Source organism: Poromitra crassiceps, assembly GCF_964638095.1.
Source record: "Poromitra crassiceps genome assembly, chromosome: 5".
Classification (NCBI taxonomy): domain Eukaryota; kingdom Metazoa; phylum Chordata; class Actinopteri; order Beryciformes; family Melamphaidae; genus Poromitra; species Poromitra crassiceps.
This window is the reverse complement of record NC_139642.1, coordinates 41,460,878-41,482,960: the sequence shown is the minus strand read 5'-3', so window position 1 is coordinate 41,482,960 and position 22,083 is coordinate 41,460,878. Positions and strand designations below refer to the sequence as shown.

The following is a 22,083-nucleotide window of genomic DNA, read 5'->3' as shown; positions in this document are numbered from 1 at the left end:
TTGAACCCGAGGTCTCCAACTTACAAGCCCAACACGTTAACCATCCGACCAAAGGGACAATTCCTTTGGCCAAGGACCAACGTGCTTGCTTTATCCATCCAGACCATTGATTGTATAATAGAACGATCCAGACCCAGGATCGCTACACTATGTAAAATAGATGTTTTATACCTAATTCATCAACCAGCCAGAGACCAGCTATTTCAGGGGAGGCTAACCGGATTTATATAGCACAAAAAGACCAACATATCTGCAGGTGTTGACAGGGTTGAATGCTATAGCCTATTTTGCCGTGTGGTGAAATCTCTGTCTTTCAAAACACCGTTTTTTACCTTTTTAGAAAAAAAGCTGCCCACCCACTGGAATTGTAAGATACAGGTTATCATTATCATGTTAATCTCTTAATAGAATTAGACCTAAATGTCTTACATAGCCTACAGGCTACATAAACAAGTCCTACAATTTTTATTCAAACAAAAAGGAAACATTTCTGAAGAGTTAACTCAAGTGCAGCCCAGGCTGATGCTGGGATGTACTGGCTAGATTACTTGATATGCCTTTAACTTGACTGAATGGAGAGAGCATTTTTCACAGGCCCCCCCCCCCCAAATTCAAACCAATGCCAAATTTGCCAATAATCCTCTCAGCAAGGATGCACAGTGTGTTTAGATCAGATAGAGCTGAGATGTCAATATATCAGAGGGGATCAGTTTCACAGAATCCCCTTATAAGATATAATATCTGCTGAGTTCATTAATGCTGAGGAGAATAAGTGCTGGCTTTTGATCATAAGCCTGTAAGTCCATTTCAAATCGTAACTCTTCATCATCGATAATATCCCCTTATTTTATTTTTATGCTTTTTTCTTAATCTGACTGAAGAAAGTCCAATACTGTAATTCCAGTATAGTCCTTGGCATACAATTTGCTGATTGGCCAGCCATAATCAATATATTCCTAAGTTTTAGTATCTTGAAGTTAATAGTTCCCATAGTGATTCCATCAGCCAAGAAATTATAATGCAGGCCCGTAGCACCTGTTTTAGAAGTGCAGATCAGGTGGACCCAAATGCATTTTTATAGTAATAATAATATAAAGGAAGCTCTTTATTTTCTTACATTTCTGTACATAGATACTGAGGACCGGAGCCACTCTACAGTAGCGTGACTTAGATATTTTGTAAGGTATACAAATAAACATGAAGCAAAGAACCCAAAATACACCACGATTACTATTTTAAGCAAAAATACATAATTTCATTATCCTAATGTGAAAACAATTTGGTATGATGATGCCAGAACTTCACATTTCATATATCTGCTTAACATACTACGTGATCATGTTTAATGATAATTTTGCTTTTTGTCAACCCCCAAGCATTCAGTATCTCCAAAATCGCATTGGGACTTTTCATGGATTTGATTACTCTTCCCCAAATCTCAAGAAGAAGAAGATGCAATTCATCTTAAAAACATCAGGCTATGGAGACTTAGTACAAGCAGAAGCACATTTCCTCTGCTTGAATGCATGCATGGATGCAGCATCATCCTGATACTTATGTCCATGTGTAGAAAACAGTTGCTTCTGTGACTAGAGAGGTCGGCTTCACTCACTGAACGTCTCTCCGTTACTCTCCAGTGTTTATAGACGACCAGGAGAGGGAGACAGAGGCAACAACAGCAACGCTGTTTAGAACAGAGCAAGTACCAAGAAATAGCATAAACAGAACAACTTTTGAAACTTGCTGCTGAGTTTGTTTGTTTTTTCAAAGAGTTTTCTTAATCAAAGTACTGAATAACTTATTAACATTCATATATTTGGTTTCTTTCTGTATATGTAAACATTCACAGTTCACACCCTGTCCTTTTCTTCTCCTCGGGGTGCCTCCTGAGGAATCTCCTCCTCCTCTTCTTCTGTGTTGCCGCCTCCTATGGGCTCGGCAGGGCAAGGCTCTGAAAGCGGCCCTCCCTCCTCCAAAGCCTGTGAGGAGGTCTGGGCATGTTTGGCTTCCTGCTCCGCTGATCCCTGCTGGGAGGCTGCATCTCCTCTCCTGGCAGGATCATTCTCTGCTACCTCATCCCCTGTCTTTTCACAGTCCCCGCCCCGCCCCTCGGGTTCGTTCAGATGGGCCTCCTCCGCCTGGGTGTCAAAAACCCCGTCCTCGTTCTCCTTCGGGCTGGACTGTTCGCAGGGGGTCAGGCCGCTCCCGCAGGCTCCTGCCTCGTCTCCGGCCGACCTCCTGTGCTGCCGCGTGGGGGGACGCCTCTTGAATGACAGCCGTGCACGAGTCTGCGTGGAAAAGGATGCGTGAGAGCCAGCAGGGAATTGACTGTACTGTACAGTATGTCTTTGAATGAGGATAGCATTTCAGCCTGCATCCTAAGATGGTGGCAAGTTGTGGAAGTGTTGAGGAAGAAATGGAAAAGTATATACTAAGCAACATTTCCTATTATCCTCACCTATCCTCACTCATGTAACCTTTGACCCAGAGCAATCTAGTAAGAGAGTGGCACCAGCGGAGGTCCGAAATGCGTGACTCAGTAGCCAATGATTGAATAGCCAGGAAGGGGGCTCACGCTACGTTTGAATGCTAAAATAAAGTTGATAATATACAATTTCACACATCTGACTATTTCAAAGTACATCACACACGGTCCATTTTGCTGCAACTCGACAGCGCTGCTTAATCCAGAACCTTACTTCCGGGAACTTTTGTGAGGTAAAAAACGGGTCCATTGGAGTGAATGGAGATGTCGCAACTCCTCTATTATACGACCGACTCTGCTTTGACCGACTGAGTGGCCTTGGCAAAATAATAACTTGTTGTTCTCTACTGGGGGAACGATGGATGGGGGGGGGGGGGGGGGGGCGTGACAGGAAAAGTTTGTGAACCACTGCTCTACAAGGAGGTACACCTGTTATTACACATCTCCTTAAAGTGCTGCAACTATAATTGTCATTGGATGTTCAATTTTGTTCATTTGACCAAATATCTTTTGAGAACTATGGTTCTATGCTATTCTAGTCTATTGTATTCTGTATTAGCATAGTCATGAATATTCAACACTATAAAACGCTGTGTAATCATCCAGATTTTGAGTTACTCCCCAACGCTCCCCAACCTGTAGACTGAAAATAGTTTTCATCCACGCTTGGGGGGATGGGGGTGGGGGGGGGGGGGTAAATACATCTGTATTTAATATGGCAATAATGCCATGAATGTTTTTCTGATAGTAACTACTCTTAAATAGCACATGCAACTGCAGGAGTCCTGGGACTCCAAAGGAGAATTAGGCTAAGGGGATTATACCCTCCAATCCCCCTTGCTGCGGTGCACATGCACTGCCGGGGTGTTCTGCACGGGCTTATCCCAGTCCGACTTAAACAGCCCACGCAGAACGCCCGCTGAGGAACATGTGTCGATGGGGAGGGGCCATGTGTCCGGCTGTGACGTCACTGCTCTTTCGACCAATGGCGTGAGAATGAAATGCTTTCAGGGCCTTAATGGGAGAACTTCTCATACTATAATTTTGTCACTAAAAACCCACATGCACAACACTACGTAAAAATGTGAAACACGGCAAAAGAGCTACAGCAGCGTTAAAATCACTGATCTATGCAATGATGAAATGCTTATGAATAAAGATGATACTGTACTAACTCACCTTAAAAATGCTTGCAAAAGCAAGTTTAATAATAGTTCTAAAGAATCTTTTTTAAATGTTTCACATAAACACTCTCAAAAACAACAAATACATTGTTTTCAAGGTGTGTCTTGTTATTATGTCATTCCAGTCTCTTTATGTTATTTCCAAATGCTTATAAAAGATGTAATCCTAAAGAAAAACAGTTCAGTACAGTAAAGTTTGGAATCTCAAAGTGATGCTATACTACATGATACTGCCACAAATCAACCAGGCTACACTATGAGGACAGCTCTAAGAAACCCCATACTGAGCATTTATACCCTGATCTATTGATCTAGATTTACTTTTTTTGGATGTAAAACCAAAACCTTGAGCGAGTCCATGATATGCGTACCTTGTTGAAGCTCTGCAGTGGGGCACCTTCAGCAGGGCTCTCGAAGCTGACGGCCTCCTCCTCCTCGGGGCTCAGGGGGCTGCAGGGCTGGGCGGGGGACAGCGGGGTGGGCTGCTTCACCTCAGGACTCTTGGGCAAAGGCAGCAGGGAGGTAGGGGACAAAGAAAGGTTGGCCTGGAGGGAGGAAGGACAAGGGACAAGACAGGTCCTGAGTCCTGCAAACGACAGTCTTATTTGCACACTGTGTACTAATAACAGTCAGCAGTAATAGTAATACTTTAAAACATTGGTAATTATTACTAATACTAGTAGAAGGGTACAATTTATGATACTGCTGGAGTTTAACCCAGATTAAATTGAACATAGGGGCATCTACCTTGCTGAGTTATAAATATCATCATTAGCTGAGGGATAGAAGGAACACAATGTCTTCATGTAATGTTCAAACATGGGTATGTAATTAAAAGACAGAAATGAACAATTAAAGAAATGTTTTAAATGAAAGCTCACAACTTAAGCATTTCGTTTCACAAAAGCTTTTGCGTTATAAGGTTTAGCTGTGTCATAGGAGATTACTATCCTGCTCTGCTTATACTGATCACATTTGAAAACTCCTGTGCCTGCGAGAGTTACGTCCTGAAACACCCTCCTTGTTAGGAATAAGACCTGTGGTGTTCATTCAGAGAAATGATTCATTATGATGTCCGTAGTTAGAGCCTACCTGCACTGGGGAGAAGAGGAAGAAAGAGAAGCGGCAGCCCTTTTGGCCCATGGCTGCCCTCCGTGTGACTGGCTAACTAAGGAACGATGACCACTAGCCTCAGCAGAGGATAGCTGCCCCCAGATCTCATTAGCTTGTCAATCTGAGCCGATTGTGGAGTAATCACAGGGACAAGGCCTTCCCCTTTTTCACGCGACCGCTCAGGCACCAGCGTCAACTGAACAGCGGGTGGCAGTATAATGCTTTAAATATTGTAAAGACTCCTGACTGTTGTGTCCTGTAATAACATCTGTGGTGAGGCTAGCAGTTGCTGTGTTTCTTATTTCCTGCACATAACATAAAATGCTGCAGCATGCACCCACCTGTAGCTTCTCAATGATGGGGGAGTTCTTCGTCTTGATTCTGAAGGGCTTTGGGGAGACGATAGGTTTCTGCAAGAGGACAAAGTCAGACCAGAGAGATAATAATGAAAAAAAACGCATAAAATCAGACGCAGCCATTTGAAATGTGGTTTGCTAACATAAACAAATCCAATGATACTTCTGACTAACATTTTTGAATACTACTACTAATATTACTACTATTCCTACGCAATACGCATGCTCGATTCCTACAGTGGAGATGATGTGCCACTTGCCCTCTTCTCCCTACTTATACTCCCACCACTTATAAAGCCTCAGACAGGAAGGATCTTGATAACATCACAATTGCTCGAGTGATCACTGATGACATCACAATTGCTCAAGTGACATCATTGATGTCATCACCAGCGCCAACACCGCCGCCTGCCCACAGCCAATTTTAACTACTAGGCATCTCGTGCGCTACACGCGCTCGCTTCCTAGGCTTGCCCGTTCTGCAGCTCGGCTGCTGCGCGGCCTCACCCGCCCGGCAGCTCAACGGCTGTGCGGGCTCACTTGCTCGGTCGCCTGCACGCTCCCTCGCCCGCTGTGTGGGCTCACTTGCATGGGCACACATGTGGGTAATGTTCACTGTTTAAACTTTGTCCCGGAAGTGATGTCATCAGTGATGTCACAATGCCTATGACATCATCAGTGATGTCACAATGCACAATTGCTCAAGTGACATCACTTCCGGGACAAAATTGAAACAGAGAACATTGCCCACATGCTCCCTTTTATAATAGAAGAAGATTGAACTGGATTCTCTCTTGAAATTTAACAACCATTCAAGTGAGGCGGTTGTGAGAAATTGGCCAATATGTGAAGATTAATTTGTGCTTTGTATGGCAATAACACAGACAAACTTAATTTTCCCAATTTCATGAGGGGAGAGAAAATACAATACACAATGCAATTTACTTTGTTGACAATCTCTATTTTTTTCCCTCATGATAATTTCTTTGGATGAAGATGCAACCACCAGACATTCAGCAGATGGGGTAGGAAAGGAATTAAGTGACTTACTTCTGATTCCTCGTTATCATCTTTTTGGGTTTGCAGCTTCAGGGATGGAGGTCTTCTTCGAAACGGCCTCTACAAGAGCATAAGCAGGTAAACACAATCTGTAGTCACAAGTAGCCAGTGTATTTATAAGCAGGTAAACACAATCTGTAGTCACAAGTAGCCTGTGTATTTATAAGCAGGGAAACACAATCTGTAGTCACAAGTAGCCAGGGTATTTGTACAACAAAATAAAGAACCATCAGTCAAGAAGCATGACAGTATTATACTTCACCTCTTCCTTTGAGGTGGGCATTGGTAGAGCATGGCCTTTGAACCTTCCAGCCAGCTCAGCCACAGATGGCTTGGATGGAGAAGCCTTATGGGGAAAAGAAAAAAGCAGCTGAAGAAAAAATGGAAACATAACTGTATCTAATCAACAATCTCGATGACTTGTTTGTTGCATTTTAAATTCTAACAGGTGTCCCATGTGTTGACGCCATTACTGGTAAATACGTGAAAGATGTAAATAGACAATTATGCATATACTTATGTTGAAGGATTGACCTCACTTTTTTCATGTCTTTGGCGCAAACCACTCAAGTGCACTCATTCATAAACTGACACTGTGTACTACAAGCGAATTAGAAAACGTTAATGTTTTGAATGAGGCAATTTGTTGTAAAGCATAACTAGAACGACCGCAACGCGGACTTATGCCTCCGCCATTAGTTCATCCTTGAGTCCAAATCGCCATTTGAGGCAAACTGGAAGAAATTCCGTCAAGGCGCTCCTGTGATGTTGCGTTACAGAGCTTGGAAATTGGGTGTGTGAGGTCACAGTGACCTTGAACTTTGACCACCAAAATGTAATCAGTTCATCCTTGAGTCCAAGTGGACGTTTGAGGCAAGTTCGTAGAAATTCCATCAAGGCATTCCTGAGATATCGCGTTAACAAGCTTGAAAATGGCATTCGAGAGGTCACAGTGACCTTGAAGTTTGACCACCAAAATGTAATCAGTTCATCCTTGAGGCCAAGTTAATGTTTGAGGCAAATTTGATGAAATTCCGTCAAGGCATTCCTGAGATATGGCGTTAACAAGCTTGAAAATGGCGTTGGAGAGGTCACAGTGACCTTGACCTTTGATCACCAAAATGTAATCCTTTCATCCTTGCGCCCAAGTCGACGTTTGAGCCAAATTGGCAGAAATTCCATCAAGCCATTCTTGAGATATCGCTTTAACGAACTTGGGAATGGCATTCGTGAGGTCAGTGACCTTGACTTTTGACCACGAAAATCTAATCAGTTCATCCTTGAGTCCAAGTCGATATTTGAGGCAAATTTTATGAAACTCCGTCAAGGCATTTCTGAGATATCGCGTTAACAAGCTTGAAAATGGCGTTCGAGAGGTCACAGTGACCTTGGCCTTTGACCTTTGACCACCAACATCTAATCAGTTCATCCTTGAGTCCAAGTCGATGTTTGAGACAAGTTTGATTAAATTCTGTCAAGGCATTCCTGAGATATCGCGTTAACAAGCTTGAAAATGGTGTTCGAGAGGTCACAGTGACCTTGACCTTTGACCTTTGACCACCAAAATCTAATCAGATCATCCTTGAGTCTAAGCCGATGTTTGAGGCAAATTTGATGAAATTCCGTCAAGGCGTTCCTCAGATATCGCGTTAACAAACATCGGACGGAAGGACGGACATACGTCCGGACGGACAACCCGGATCCATAATGCCTCCGGCCTGGCTATCGCCGGCGGAGGCATAAAAACACACACAGTTACAATCAACAGACAAAATATTCTCATTTTAGTAATAATTCCACAAATTCCACATTTTAACAACAGAACTTTGTAATAAATATGTAAAGTGCATTATGAATGAGGTCTTTGTCCTTGCACATATGACAACATAATCTTGAACTCCTGGATTAGCAGAGGGAGGGCAGATATTCAGAATACCATCTTCCCTGAGATTTGAGAACAAACTCTGGCCAAGAAGGATGAGCAGCACAGCACGGTGTTGTGAAATGTACAAATGTAAACAAAATGAGGCAAGCTGGCAAAGCTTGCTGGGTCAGACCACAACTCCTCACAGCTAAATTACTGTATCTGTCCAAAGGATTTAGTGTGAACATGACTGACAATAACCTTGTGCTTTTCCATTTTGCCCACCCCACATCACACAGTATCTGCTATGAATTCCTCCATACATTTCTCAACTGGATCAGAAATACTGCAGACGAGCCGGAAAGACTGAGTGCTGTTATTCAGGGAAGTGACATGATGCCAGATAAAAACACAACGCACACGCACACACACACACACTCACACACTCACACTCACGCACACGCACACGCACACGCACACGCACACGCACGCGCACGCACACACACACACACACACACACACACACACACACACACACACACACACACACACACACACACACACACACACACTACTGATAAGACTATTCTTAAATCATGGCATGTGCTAAGAACCGTTTTGCAGTTGAGCAAGGAGCCCAAAAAAAGGGGACGGTTTCACTTCCCTCTCTCTGTCGTCTGGACAGGAAAACATGTGGAAGGTTGTGAAACACAGCAGGGAGGAGGAGGCTGTTCAAACAAGTCAAAGGACTCCACCAGCGTGTTGAGTTCATCACAGAGGGCCGGGGTGTTGTCCTTGGACCAACTCCTCCTCTCCTCCCACTAAAGAGCTCTAGTGTTTGTGGGTTTGGACACAGGAAGAGCGCCCCCTCTCTCTCTCTCTCTCTCTCTCTCTCCCTCTCTCTCTCTCAGCCACAGCTGCTCAACATCACAGCACAGCCCGTGACAGGAGGGACCTGTCCTTGCAGCCTGACACTGTTATCACTACTTGGCTCTTTACTTTCTCTCTCTCTCCCACTATTCCCAGGCTGATTGCTGAACTTCCCTCCTCCTCCGCGCCGCCCTTTGATGGCCATTAGCCTAACTCACTCCGCATATCTGTGCAACTAAGAGATAAGTTGCCTGTAGGCCTCAGTGTGTGCTGCTGTAAAACAGAGCGTTTTACGCCCTGAAAACAAAACACCAGTCTGGGTAGTGTACATGTAGAGGTAACAGCCTACCACCGCAGAGACCCGGGTTCAATTCCCAGCAGCGATACTTCTAGCTTGGTCAGATGTTCCTACAGACACAATTGGCCGTGTCTGCGGGTGGGAGGCCGGTGGGGTATGAGTCCTGGTCACTGCACTAGTGTCTCCTCTGTTTGGTCGGGGGCACCTGTTCAGCAGGGAGGGGAACTGGGGGGAATAGCGTGATCCTCCCACATGCTACATCCTGCCAGTGAAATGCCTCGCTGTCAGGTGAAAGGAAGCGGCTGGCGATTGTACATGTATCAGAGGAAGCATGTGCTGGTCTACAACTCCCCAGATCAGCAGAGTGGGTGGAGCAACGGCACAACAGCAGGGGGAATAGGCCAAGTACAATTGGGGAGAAAATAGGAGAAAAATCAAAAAGAAAAGACAAAATAAGACAAAATATCAGAATCCAAATTCACAGTCGTATCACTTTTGTGCTAGGCGGCTGCACTGTGAATGGGACGAGGGATTTGTTTACAACATGATGCGAGTCTGATCTGTACTAATGGTATTTCTCATGCATTATGTCTCTATTTAATAACTGGCATGCAGTCGATGTTTGTGTTGTGCGTTTGCCCCCTTTCCTCCCCTTCTCGCTCTCTATTCAATTCAATGAGCTTTATTGGCATGACGTACATGTGCACGTTGCCAAAGCATACTGTACATTCAAATATAAATGAGATAAAAATCAAGTAAAATAACTATAGTAACTCACTCTCTCTCACACTCTCTCTTCCACACTCCTTTCACACTTTTATTGACCACTAAAACCTCATGCGCCGCTGCTGCCAGTTCTGACACATCTCCTGGGTGTGCACAATGCTGTGCACCCATGGCAGCTGGCACCCTCCCTCTCTCCCTCTTTCTGCACAGTTTGAGCCGTAACCCATGGCAACACGGATCTCCCACCACATTAGAAGCTTTACCCCCCCCCCCCCTTTCTGAAAATGACCTCACCGCCTTGCTACCTCCACCCAAGCCTATTACAGCATCAGTCGGCTCTGTTCATGCTACCTCCACCCAAACCTATTACAGCATCAGTCGGCTCTGTTCATGCTACCTCCACCCAAACCTATTACAGCATCAGTCGGCTCTGTTCATGCTACCTCCACCCAAACCTATTACAGCATCAGTCGGCTCTGTTCATGCTACCTCCACCCAAACCTATTACAGCATCAGTCGGCTCTGTTCATGCTACCTCCACCCAAACCTATTACAGCATCAGTCGGCTCTGTTCATGCTACCTCCACCCAAACCTATTACAGCATCAGTCGGCTCTGTTCATGCTTTTTTGTTGTTGCTGCCGCCTGATCCGACTCCACACACACATCCCAGCCCTTTTCCTGCGCTCTTTTCTCATCCGTGATAAATACTAATCACAAGGGACCACCCACCCTCAGCCATTATTTTGCAACCCCCCCCTAATTGTTTAACTCTTTCCTGTCCTTCAAAAACAAACGTCTCCTTCAGAGCGCAAAGTGTGGTCATGCCAGGACAGGCAGAGGAAGTGAGGCTTTGTTTGTTTAAATCTGCAGACGTTCTGGGTGAACAAAATCAAGGTTTTCGTTTTCTCGCCCCCCTTCCCCCCCCCCCCCTTATCACAATTTCTGGAAATAACACAAAGGAGGGATGTCTAGGAGTACACTCAAACACGTTCAAGAGTGGTTGTGTGTTGTGTCCTTTAAGTTAAGCTTCTTCCTGAAATATGGATTAATAATAAAGGCTTTTAAAAGTGAACATACATTTTAAGTAAAAACTTCTGATTTCTATACTGACTGAGGGTGACTTTTGCACTTTTACGGCCTTTCTTAAAAAAAGAAGAAGAATTTGGTCATGTCCCATTGTGATTACCTTTCTACCTACATTTTTCTACCTTTTCTACCTTACTTTTCTATCTACATTTTGATTATTTTGGAAATTATCGGCTATTTCCAAAAGTGACAGGAGTGCTATGCAAGATTTAAAAGGTGAACTATTCAACGACTTTCTACTTCTGCCTCTTTTCACACGGAGGCTTCTCCTGAACGACTGGCTGCTATAGAGCTTCTTCTTGCAGAATGAAAATGAAGTTGGAACGGAAGTTCAGTCAGGAAGACTATAATCTGCACATTCATGTTCCATAGTTCACTTCTCATTTCATTCTGCCTTCATATCTTGCACACGCACTCAAAAGTAGTCGCTTCCAGGCAACGATTGAATAATCAGCTGTTTGCCAGCTGGACTCATCTATCCAATAGACCCTTTTCACGGGGGCCATTTTGTTTCAAAAAGGCAGAATAAACACAGGTGCAAGCAAAAACACTAATGAGGGTTTCCAAATTCCAATCATGGAAGTTGGAAACCCTCATTAGTGTTTTGCTTGCACCTGTGTTTGCCCTGCCTTTTCGACATAAAATGGCCCCCGTGAGAAGGGTCTATGGCATAGCGACACACCTCCCACCGTAAGCCTATCACATTGCTATACACCTCCATTGTAATCCAATCACATGGCTGCTGTCCTTTTAAATATGTCTCTATCTACTTCAGCCCATGCACCCCTCCATCTCCGCCCCAATCTTCGCAGACCCATCAGATTCATCAGTCTCAGGTGAGTCACCACCACCACAGGTATCTAGACTCCACAGGTGGATATATCTTGCTGCTGCTCAGTGCTGATGCCCCTCGATCTCAATATCTCCCTGTAGTGTCTGAGCGCCAAAGACTTTATCAAAAATACTTAATTCTCATACATTCTCTAATGCATCATTCATTGTGTTGTAATGGATATGATTGTATTCATTCACTAGTCTCTCCTGATTTAAAAAACCTCAGATTCAATACAAGTGGCTTCCTGCTCTTCAAGTAACTTTGTCTTGGCATATTCAAGGCCAACACATACTGTAAATAAACTGGTACCAATTAATCAGTGAATGATAGTTTTACTCATGTTTTAAGTAAAAAATAAATTCTCGAATTCATTGTGATACTTTGTTTTTGTCACTTGGAAGCATAGATTGTATAATAGAACTTGGAAGGTTAAATGAACGACAGTGGGTGTTGAGGGTCAAACATTCTTTTGCATAGGAATTTCAACTTCAAGTAATATGAACAAGATCTACACAGCCAGGACAGTGGAATATTTGTGGAATACTTAATCAAGCTATTATTAATTTGTCTGCATGTCTATCTACTCATTTGTTTTGGTCATATCTATTTGAAAATGTCACCTGAAACACAACCTTTTTTTTAGACTTATTTTGGTCAATATTTCATTCCGATTTCAAACGTAACTAGAAAAGTCCACTCAGTACAGTGCAGATCTCGGCCAGGCGCTGCTATGCCTAACCATGGACAAACCGAAAGCCAACTGCGAAGGGGAACCGCTACGGGGAACACCAGCTAGACGGATAACACACACACACACACACACACACACACACACACACACACACACACACACACACACACACACACACACACACACACACACACACACACACTCTCACACTCACACTCACACTCACACTCACACTCACTCACTCTCAATGTGCATGTTGGAGTCAGCTGGGACCCCAAGCTCTCGGGAAGAGTGGGAAACGTCAGCTCAGCTGCAGGGGAGATGTGGGCAAACTATTTCTGGGGCTGGAGTCCTGGGAAAAGCCCCAGAGCAGAGAAGACAGGCTGGATCTGCTGCTCCGCTCTGTAACCCCTCAGCTCCTAGGAGAGATGTCCCTACATGTTCACCAGCGCTCCCCACTGATCTGTAAACTGCATCTGCAACATAATCCAGCATATAGGCCAATCCACCATGTCTGAACAAGGAAACAGTAAAGAAGGGTCCTAATAGCAATGCCTTATATGGCAGCTTTCCAAAGACTGGCCCGGGTCAAGGTTAATAAGAGAACAAGCTATTTATGAACTCCCACTTCCCGGGAAATTCCCTTAGATCTTACTCGCTTAATGTTACCAGTCAAGAGAGTCAAAACATACTATCAAATACATTAATTCACTTTGCAAAAACAGGAAATGTAATTCCATGGAATCCATTGCATGATGAATGAACAAAGACAAATTCATCTTTATAGCAGAGATGGCATAAAAGTAGTCTCGCTTGCCAGACTCTCTCCCTGTTTCAGCCTGGAGATCAGCAAAGTGTCATGAAGTGTGCTCGTGACTGGAACTTGCTGGTTTGATTCGCTACGCCCCAAAACATAACGGTGCGAACTGGAACCGAAAATGATTCTTCTGACTGATGCCGTAAGAACCATTCAAGAAGCTTTCAAGAAAGTGGGAAATAACCAAACCCCTCTGTATTTTGCAATTGCAATTGAAGCTATACAAGGCAGATAGACAAAAACACAGTGCAGGTGTCTAAGCAAAGGATTGCAGAACCTTGGTCTGAAAGGTTCTTTTAGACCAAGCTTCAGAACAAAGTCGACAGAATAAAATGTTGGTATATACGTTTCTGCAAACCACGGATACGTTGAATCTCAAAGTTTGTGAACCAAAAATATGTTACATATCAACATTTCAGTCAAGAAATGAAATCCACTGCAGCCACACTGTAGCTGCCCTGGAGCTGAAGACCTCCGATATGGCTGCCAGAAGTCAACCTTACATCACCTTGACAGCCCAGTGTTTGAGTGTGTGTTTAACTGTGGTGCGTGCTGCAGGAAAACATGCATGCTCAGTCCACTTTATTTAGATAGTGAAAGGTTAACTCCAGACAGGCCTATCTTCATTTCAAATCTGTGGAGGGAGACACAAGGTTTACTGTATGACCGGCAGAGAAGACAGTTCACACAAAGCCTGCTATTGTCTGTTCCTGATTCCTATTTCCAGACACAGCGAGAAGAAGCACATGATGCCAGTCCCAGAAAAGCCTCACATCTGCTTGGTAAGACTAAGGACCAATAGGCCAAGCAATCTGATGAAAATGACGTTTCGCTCTGGATGGTTAACCCTTCTCCAGTCTGTTGTAGCTCTCAATCCTCATAAGCTCTCACTGGTTAGGACTACACACACACACACACACACACACACACACAGAGTGGAAATCTGTGGAAACGAGGTGCATCTATAATTAAAGTGCACCGAGCAGCACAGCTGTTCAGCCAGATCTTGCTCAATCAGCTCTCCAAGTGTAATAGCTTTGGTTTGAATCTGCACACTTTTGTTTTCACACGTCAGCGTGTTCTGCCAGCGGGAAAGCCGCCGCAGCAGCGAGCAGCGGTACACTTGTTAACGGGGAGGAGAGCAGACAGGCACCTTCCCTTCCCGCTCCACGCCTTTCCAGGAAAACATGATGTGGTTTTGGACCGGCCCTCATCTGAATATCTCACTTTTCCACTGCCCTCACTGGCACTCTGTGTGTGCGTGTGTGTGTGTGTGTGTGTGTGTGTGTGCATGCATGCGTGTGTGTGTGTGTGTGTGTGCACGCGTGCTTGTGTGTGTGTGTGTGTGTGTGTGTGTGTGTGTGTGTGTGTGTTTGTGTGCACGTGCGCATGCTTGTGTGTGTGTGTGTGTGTGTGTGTGTGTGTGTGTGTGTGTAGAAGCATCCAGGAGAGGGGCCTCTGTCCGAGAGATGAGGTAAACTAACGGACACTCTCATGTAAGAGGCGTTGCTGCTGCCTCGAGGGGAATGGGAGGTGCTGCAGACACGGACTAGTACTGTCTAGTTAGCACTGGGTGTGGAAACATAAATATGGAATAGAAATAATAAGCGTGCAAAGAGAGAATGAAAACATCCAGAAATAGAGGCCAGAAGACCTGAGAACAGAAAGCTGTTGATAAAACTTGGATTACCCGATGAAGATCACAAGACCGAAATGTTGTGTGTCTATGAAAGATACAATAATAAAAATATTGTGAAGATGCTGTAAAGCACATACATACAGTCACTAGCAGTCAAAGGTTTGAACACACCTGATTGGCAAATTCCATGATATGGAAACTGCTCAGTCGATAAGAGGAAGGAGCTTACTGTAACAAGGTAGTGCGGGGGGCACCATCAAAAATCATTGGTCAAGATTTGCCAAGCATTTGTACAATACATAATGCTAAGGATGGGTCTGAAAATAATCAGAGAGCCCTCTCATCCAGCCAATGCAGTTTTTGTCCCCCTCCCTTCAGGAAAAAGTTACCGCACGTAGTATTAAAGGGTAAGTTAACCCAAAAATGAAAATTCATTATCTACTCACCCCCATGGCGATGGAAGGATGGGTGACATTTTTTAGTCCACAAAGCATTTGCTGAGTTTCACAGCAAAACTCCATTGAAGCATTCTCCTAAACAATTGAAGTGAATGGTGACCAACTTTCAAACGTAAAAGAATTAAAATAAATCACACCCAGGTGCTGAAGTAAGTGGTGCCAATTTTAACTAAGAGAAGAAGACAATTGCTCGAGTGACATCACTGATGACATCACAACTGCCTGATGACATCACAGTCGAGCAATTGCGTGAAATCTTTTCCAGTTGAGTGACATCACTTCACACACACACACCCACACACACACACAGACACACAGACACACACACACACTCCTCCTTGTTGCCTCGATCCAGACCCAAATCTCAGGTGACATCACAGTTGAGCAATTGCAAATGGATTCAACACACACACACACACACACACACACACAACTGCCCGACTGACATCACTTCCATCACAAATTGTGCTAAGATAAGATCACAGTTGCTCGAGTGACATCACAGTTGGGCAATTGCAAATGCATTCAACACACATCACTTCCAGGTGACCTCTTAGGGACTTCTTAGGTGACTACATCTTAGGTGAGTACATCACAACTACCTGATGGCATCACAGTCGAGCAATTGTGTAACATCATTTCCAGTTGAGTGACATCACTTCACACATACAACCTCTTCCTTGTTGCCTCGATCCACACGTAAATCTCGGGTGGCATCACAGTACAGCAATTGCAATGCATTCAACACACACACACAAACACAACTGCCCGACTGACATCACCACTTGCGTCACAAATTGTGACTAAGATAAGATCGCAGTTGCTCGAGTGACATCACAGTTGGCAAATTGCAGATGCATTCAACATTTGCTCGAGTGACATCACTGATGACATCACAACTGCCTGATGATGACATCGCAGTCGAGTAATGACATCACTTCCAGTTGAGTGACATCACTCGCCAGATCTCGCGAAACTACATTTTGTGCTCCTACGCTGGAGCACGAGAGTGCTACAGTGACAGCTAAAAACAGGGTATCAGTGACGTCTTTTCAAGTCAACTTGGCATCTCGGGGCTACTGGAGACTTGGATTACACCAGGTGATCAGTACTGAGGCTTTTTTTTTTTTTGTACACATTTGAAAGTTGATCACCATTCACTTCAATTGTTTAGGAGAATTCTGCAATGGTGTTTTGCTGTGAAACTCCACAAATGTTTTGTGAACTATAAAACTTCACCTGTCAGCATGGGGTGAGTAGGTAATGACTGAATTTTCATATTTGGGTGAAGTGTTCCTTTAAGAGCAGAACTAGTCATTTACGTAATGTCCTGAGGAAGTGAGGGCCCGCCTTAACTCCTCATCAGCAGTTCAGTCCATGAGCTCAATTTAACTGTGTCCCCCAACGGCTTTCTTAATGCCCCAGACACTGTTTTATTCAATCTATAGAGTATTTATATGTTAACTGGTATGCTGTTTTTTTTTTACCTTGGTTACGTATCTTTGATATGTTTATGTTGATGTATATTTGTATTGTATGTGTGTTTGTATTATACTGTTTAGTCTACCCCACATGGAAAATTCCAATCAAGGTTTCATTGAAATCGTAATAAATTATTGAATCATGAATCATTTGTGTTATTTCATAGTTTTGATTTACTATTATTCTAATGTGTGAAAAATAGTAAAAAAAAGAGAAAAAAATCCAAACTTTTGACTGGTAGTGTACATGTAGCTCAAGCAAGTCAAGACATTTCACAAAATAATTATGATACTAGAGATGACAGAGCCAGGCTTGTTTGTGGAATTATGTGATATCTCACTATGATAACTACAACAGCCTGCTCAAGAAGATATTCCAGCTGCTGTGCAATGAAATGGCCAGGAGGGGAGAGTGAAATATCAGTAAAAGAAAAAAAGTAAACAGCTTACAACATAGAGTACTTCTTCCAGATTCTGCATGTTGTTGTGGTATTCTCATCCAGTCCGGTCTAACAATCACGGGGACAAGAAACATCTGGACTGTGGATCATCTGGGTGGGAGCTGGAGGCTGAATAGCGCAGCACAGCTTTGGGATTACTTCATTCAATGAAGCCCCCCCCCCCCCCCCCCCCCCCACACACACACACACACACACACACACACTCTCTCTCTTACTCACACACACACACACACACACACACACACACACACACACACACACACACACACACACACACACACACACACACACACACACACACACACACTCGACAGGGTTTGGATTCCATCATCCATCCCCAGTGGAGATGTGGCTGAAGATCTTGGGACCTTGCATTCTTTAGGATCAAATATTCTGCAGTGTCAGACAACATGCAGGGGAGTGATGGGAGTTGTGGAAAATGGGGAGTGGCACATGTGAAAGGTCACGGTGTGGACTCAAGCTTATAACACATAGGGATGGGAATCACAGGTTTCATCACGATACGATTATTGTGTTGATCTTTGGACGATACAAATTTTCTGATGTCACAAAATCTGCCACGATCCAATTCCGATTCAATTCAGGGGCCTGTGATCGATATAAGACATCACATGCCCAATTAAATTAACACAATCAGTTACATTCATATCAACTCAGGAAAAGCAACGAAAATATGATTTGACCATTTTATTTCTGAGCTCCCGACATTTAAATTAATCTATTCTCTTTAATAATAATAAAAAAAAAATGCTTGGATGGAAGTGGTGATTGGTGACACAGATGTGCCATAGGAATTTCAAAATAAAGGCACATCTTAAAGATGCCAATATCGATAATTTCACTTTGCATGGAAGATATTGGATTGTTGATCATTGAATTGATATATCGATCTAAATTGATCGCCACAGCCCTAATAACGAGTCAGTTCTGACTTGAGGATTTTGTCTCAGTTGTCTGAGACAGTTAAATTGAGGTTAGTGTGTCTGTGCACCCAGCTTAATACACCTTTCATATTTCAGTGATCTCTTTTCAGTCTCCTTAACTTACATCTCTTTATGACAGAACGTCCTTGAAATCAACAGTGTGTTTTTCATTGCAGATCACAGTTCCCTCCGCTCTATCTCCTCTGTGGTTCCACCCTGTTTGTCTATCTCTCTGGCCCATGCTTGGGGCTGCAGCTCAGGCTGCTGGGCAGAGTCTGACACAGCCACTCAGCCTGATAGCAGGGCTTAATGTCAGTAGCTGGCATGCAGGAGATAGCACAGCCTCATGCACTGTATGTATAGGATGCAGAGCCTTTAAACACCCCATGAAATGAAAAAGAACTTTTGTTATACATACATATACACATATATACAATATATACATATATACAACAACAACAACAACAACAACAACAACAACAATTATATATATATATATATATAATTGTTGTTGTTGTTGTTGTTGGTGTTGTTGTTGTTGTTGTTGTTAATAATGATGGTGTCACATTAGCAAAGTGACAAAATGTTGTAAAATAAAACAAGTCATAAACTCTTGGCCGCTGCAAACAGGGTTTCTTCTTGTGTTATTGCTCTCCTAACTTTACTATGCATTACATAATAAATGTGCATGCCATATGGCTGGCAAGGCAATCCCATATACTCCCCTCTAGCTCCGTTTTCCCCCTCAAAGGATAACCACCACACACATACAGTACACAAACACATGCTCAGGTGCACATGCACACACATACACAACCGCACAACATTTCCAGTTTGTCTTAATGGCCAGAGGTTCTTCTAACACGGGACAGCACCAAAAGTAAGACTTTCCATGTGCTAATCCTCTGACCTAAGGCAGTTACTGTCATCAATACTTGTGAAGGTGAACAACTCTTTCCTAAAGCTGGAAACCACAGAACTAAGACTGTGATGTCATCTAGATGCACAAAGCTGGAACAATTCCATTGACGGTGAACAGGAGACTGAGTCTGGGCCCATATAATGTGTATTTAAAGCTGCACTATAGGCAATGTATGTAAAAATACCACCATATCCTCCAGTCTAGTAAACTGTGGCTGCAACAGAGACGAGTGTCCCATAGATTTTTCCTATTTGCCCAAATCAGTTTCTGGTGTCGTGATGGTTGCTTGGAAACCTTTTTGCCACCCCAGAAAGTGACGAATCAAAAAGCAAAATACAAAACTTTCTTGTAAACAGCAATATGCGAGCGCTGGACACAAGAAGATAGAGGTTTAACTCTGACAAGGGCCCAGTTTAATGAAGTCGCGTAACATGATTTCGGTAATGAAGTCTTTCAAACTTTCAAAAAATTCTGTTATTTCCTGCTGTCACTTGGGTTTCACCAAGGACTGAAGTTGCCTCGTGCAGCTTTGAGTTTTTCAATGGGTTTCTCTAGGAAAGCCTCTATTTTTAGTTTTTTCCAGACTTGGGTGCAGCCCAAATTCTTTCCCCTCAATTTTGGCTGTGGGGAAAAGTAGTAAACGTTCACTAATCCAAAACTGAGCTTCCCAAAGCATAGCAGAGTCCTGCAATTCTTAGAGTTGTTTCTGACTGTATATGTTACTAAATATGCCCCCTCGCTTTCTGTGGGGGAAACAGGCGTTTCTCCTCCTAGTTACCACATCACATGAAACAGGCCAACTCGAGAATTATAGTATGTTCAAGTCTAAGAGCAGAGCATGTTATGCAGGCAGGAGACCTGCAAGCAACCCTGCAAGACATGTCTAGGACTAGTATACAATTCCTAAATAGTTCCTTTTTCTTTGACCTTTAGTAGGCTTACTAGACTTAATAGACTTAATTAAAGTCTTTCTGATTCTGATTCTGATTCTGATTATAAAATGGGTAGAATGGAGAGGAAAAAGTTCAGCCTTCTAAAAGAGGAAGCGAGAGTTTTCAGCTATTTTCAGGATGGGTGTTGTACATAAGTTAATGTATATAACTGTAGCCTACATTTTTAAACAAAACATACAGTGAGAGTCATAAGCAAAAACAAAAATGAGCAATGGCATTTACTATACACATTCACTAACAGACACACACACACCGTGGCCAGTGAAAGATGTTGTGTCAGTTCCACTTCCTGCCTCTCTCACAGACTGTGGTTACTTGAAGGTTGTTGTTACCAAGTTATGACCAGATCAAGTTTGCGCACACGCACGCACGCACGCACGCACGCACGCACGCACGCACGCACGCACGCACGCACGCACGCACGCACGCACGCACACACACACACACACACACACACACACACACACACACACACACACACACACACACACACACACACAATGCAAGTCCATAGGTAGACCTATATCATCCTAAGAACATTATAGTAATAGTGTATTTATCTCCTGGAGATAAATCAAATACCAACACGAGATCAATATAAATTCACACAACCGATAGGCTATCACTGTAACTGTAAATGTATGTAGCCTATAAGAATAGCCAGCCTATTATAGCAGGTATTGTGATTACAACAACAGTGTGTTTAAATTGCACCTGTGGCATTGGCTGGCTGCACACATGCATCTGCGTAATAATAAACATAAACATGTGTCCCAAATCACACAGAAAAGAAAACACGGTGAATTTACCTCAGTTACCTCCATCCTGGGCAGCTCCTCTCCTCCTGCTTGGTTTTGTTATGCCTCTTGAAGCAGTGTGTTATCCAGCTGGGAGGGGAGACTGTGCAGCGTGTGAACTGCTGAGCAGGGCTGGCTGCTTGCTGCTCTGTCTGTGTTTATATCTGGAGCATACCAGCCTCGTGGAGGAGTGGACAACTTTTTTCTTACCCATGGCATGTGTCAAGCGTCAGTGAAAGAGGTTAACAACCTAACTTCCGGCAATGACTTTCAAAACAAAGCACGAAATAAGTTAACAGAAATAACTTCCGGACATGACTTTCAAAATAAAACACACATTGCTTTGCTTTATCCCCCATTTTCTTAATACATTTTATTCTATTCTATTCTTATTTTATTCTATTTTTCTTATTATATTAGCATTTTCTTCTACCATAGTCTACTTGTGAAGCAGGGGCGTATGCAGAAATTGATTTATAGGTGGGCCTGGATCAAATTGGGTGGGCCTGGATAGGAAGGGGTGCAGATGCCCGGCCGAAGGCCGGGCCCACTCGGGTGGCCGGCCGAAGGCCGGCCGCCCAAAAAATTTGACGTGTTATTTTACTAAAAATAATGCATTTGACCATCATTTCAAGTAGAATGATACCACCCAAGCAAGAATATTTCAAGTGTTTCAAGTGCTTTACTGAAATATTTGGACCATATAATGATAATACAATTATCTCAACCTTAAAAGGTTACATATAGGTGCCAAATGTTGCATACATGAATGCTTATACTTGTGTGTATACTGTTACTTTATACAGAAATTAGAACCACTGATCCATATACTGCTGTGAGTTTAAAAAATAACAACACTGAGGCTGCTTCAAGTTTGAACAAGACGCCCTCTGGTTTATTTATCCACAGAGAGAACAAAATTCCTAGATGTCATGAAGTTGTCATGCATTAGACTCTGGAGATGATGTGCCCTGCGTTTTTACAAAAGTAACAAAACCATTGGCTAGCAATGCAGCAGCAAGTTTGCCTCTAGAAAACAACC

At 43.4% G+C, this 22,083-nt stretch overlaps 1 protein-coding gene across 3 annotated transcripts; it reads right to left on the bottom strand.

The window, feature by feature from the left end:
* Positions 1–1,106: 1,106 nt before the first annotated feature.
* Positions 1,107–21,188, bottom strand: LOC310776794 (capZ-interacting protein-like). 3 transcript variants are annotated; one of them, XM_083636970.1, is made up of 7 exons: positions 21,054–21,151; positions 17,415–17,533; positions 6,460–6,543; positions 6,189–6,257; positions 5,124–5,192; positions 4,041–4,214; positions 1,107–2,288 (listed from the first exon to the last, which is right to left on the bottom strand). In XM_083636970.1, exons 2-7 carry the CDS (start codon positions 17,442–17,444, stop codon positions 1,851–1,853), a joined length of 864 nt encoding a protein of 287 aa, XP_083493096.1. In that variant the 5' UTR covers positions 17,445–17,533; positions 21,054–21,151; the 3' UTR covers positions 1,107–1,850. The 3 variants fall into 3 exon arrangements, with proteins under 3 accessions (XP_083493096.1, XP_083493097.1, XP_083493098.1); XM_083636971.1 differs by lacking the exon at positions 17,415–17,533 and having other exon boundaries at positions 21,054–21,188; XM_083636972.1 differs by lacking the exons at positions 17,415–17,533; positions 21,054–21,151 and adding an exon at positions 12,812–12,908.
* Positions 21,189–22,083: the final 895 nt, after the last annotated feature.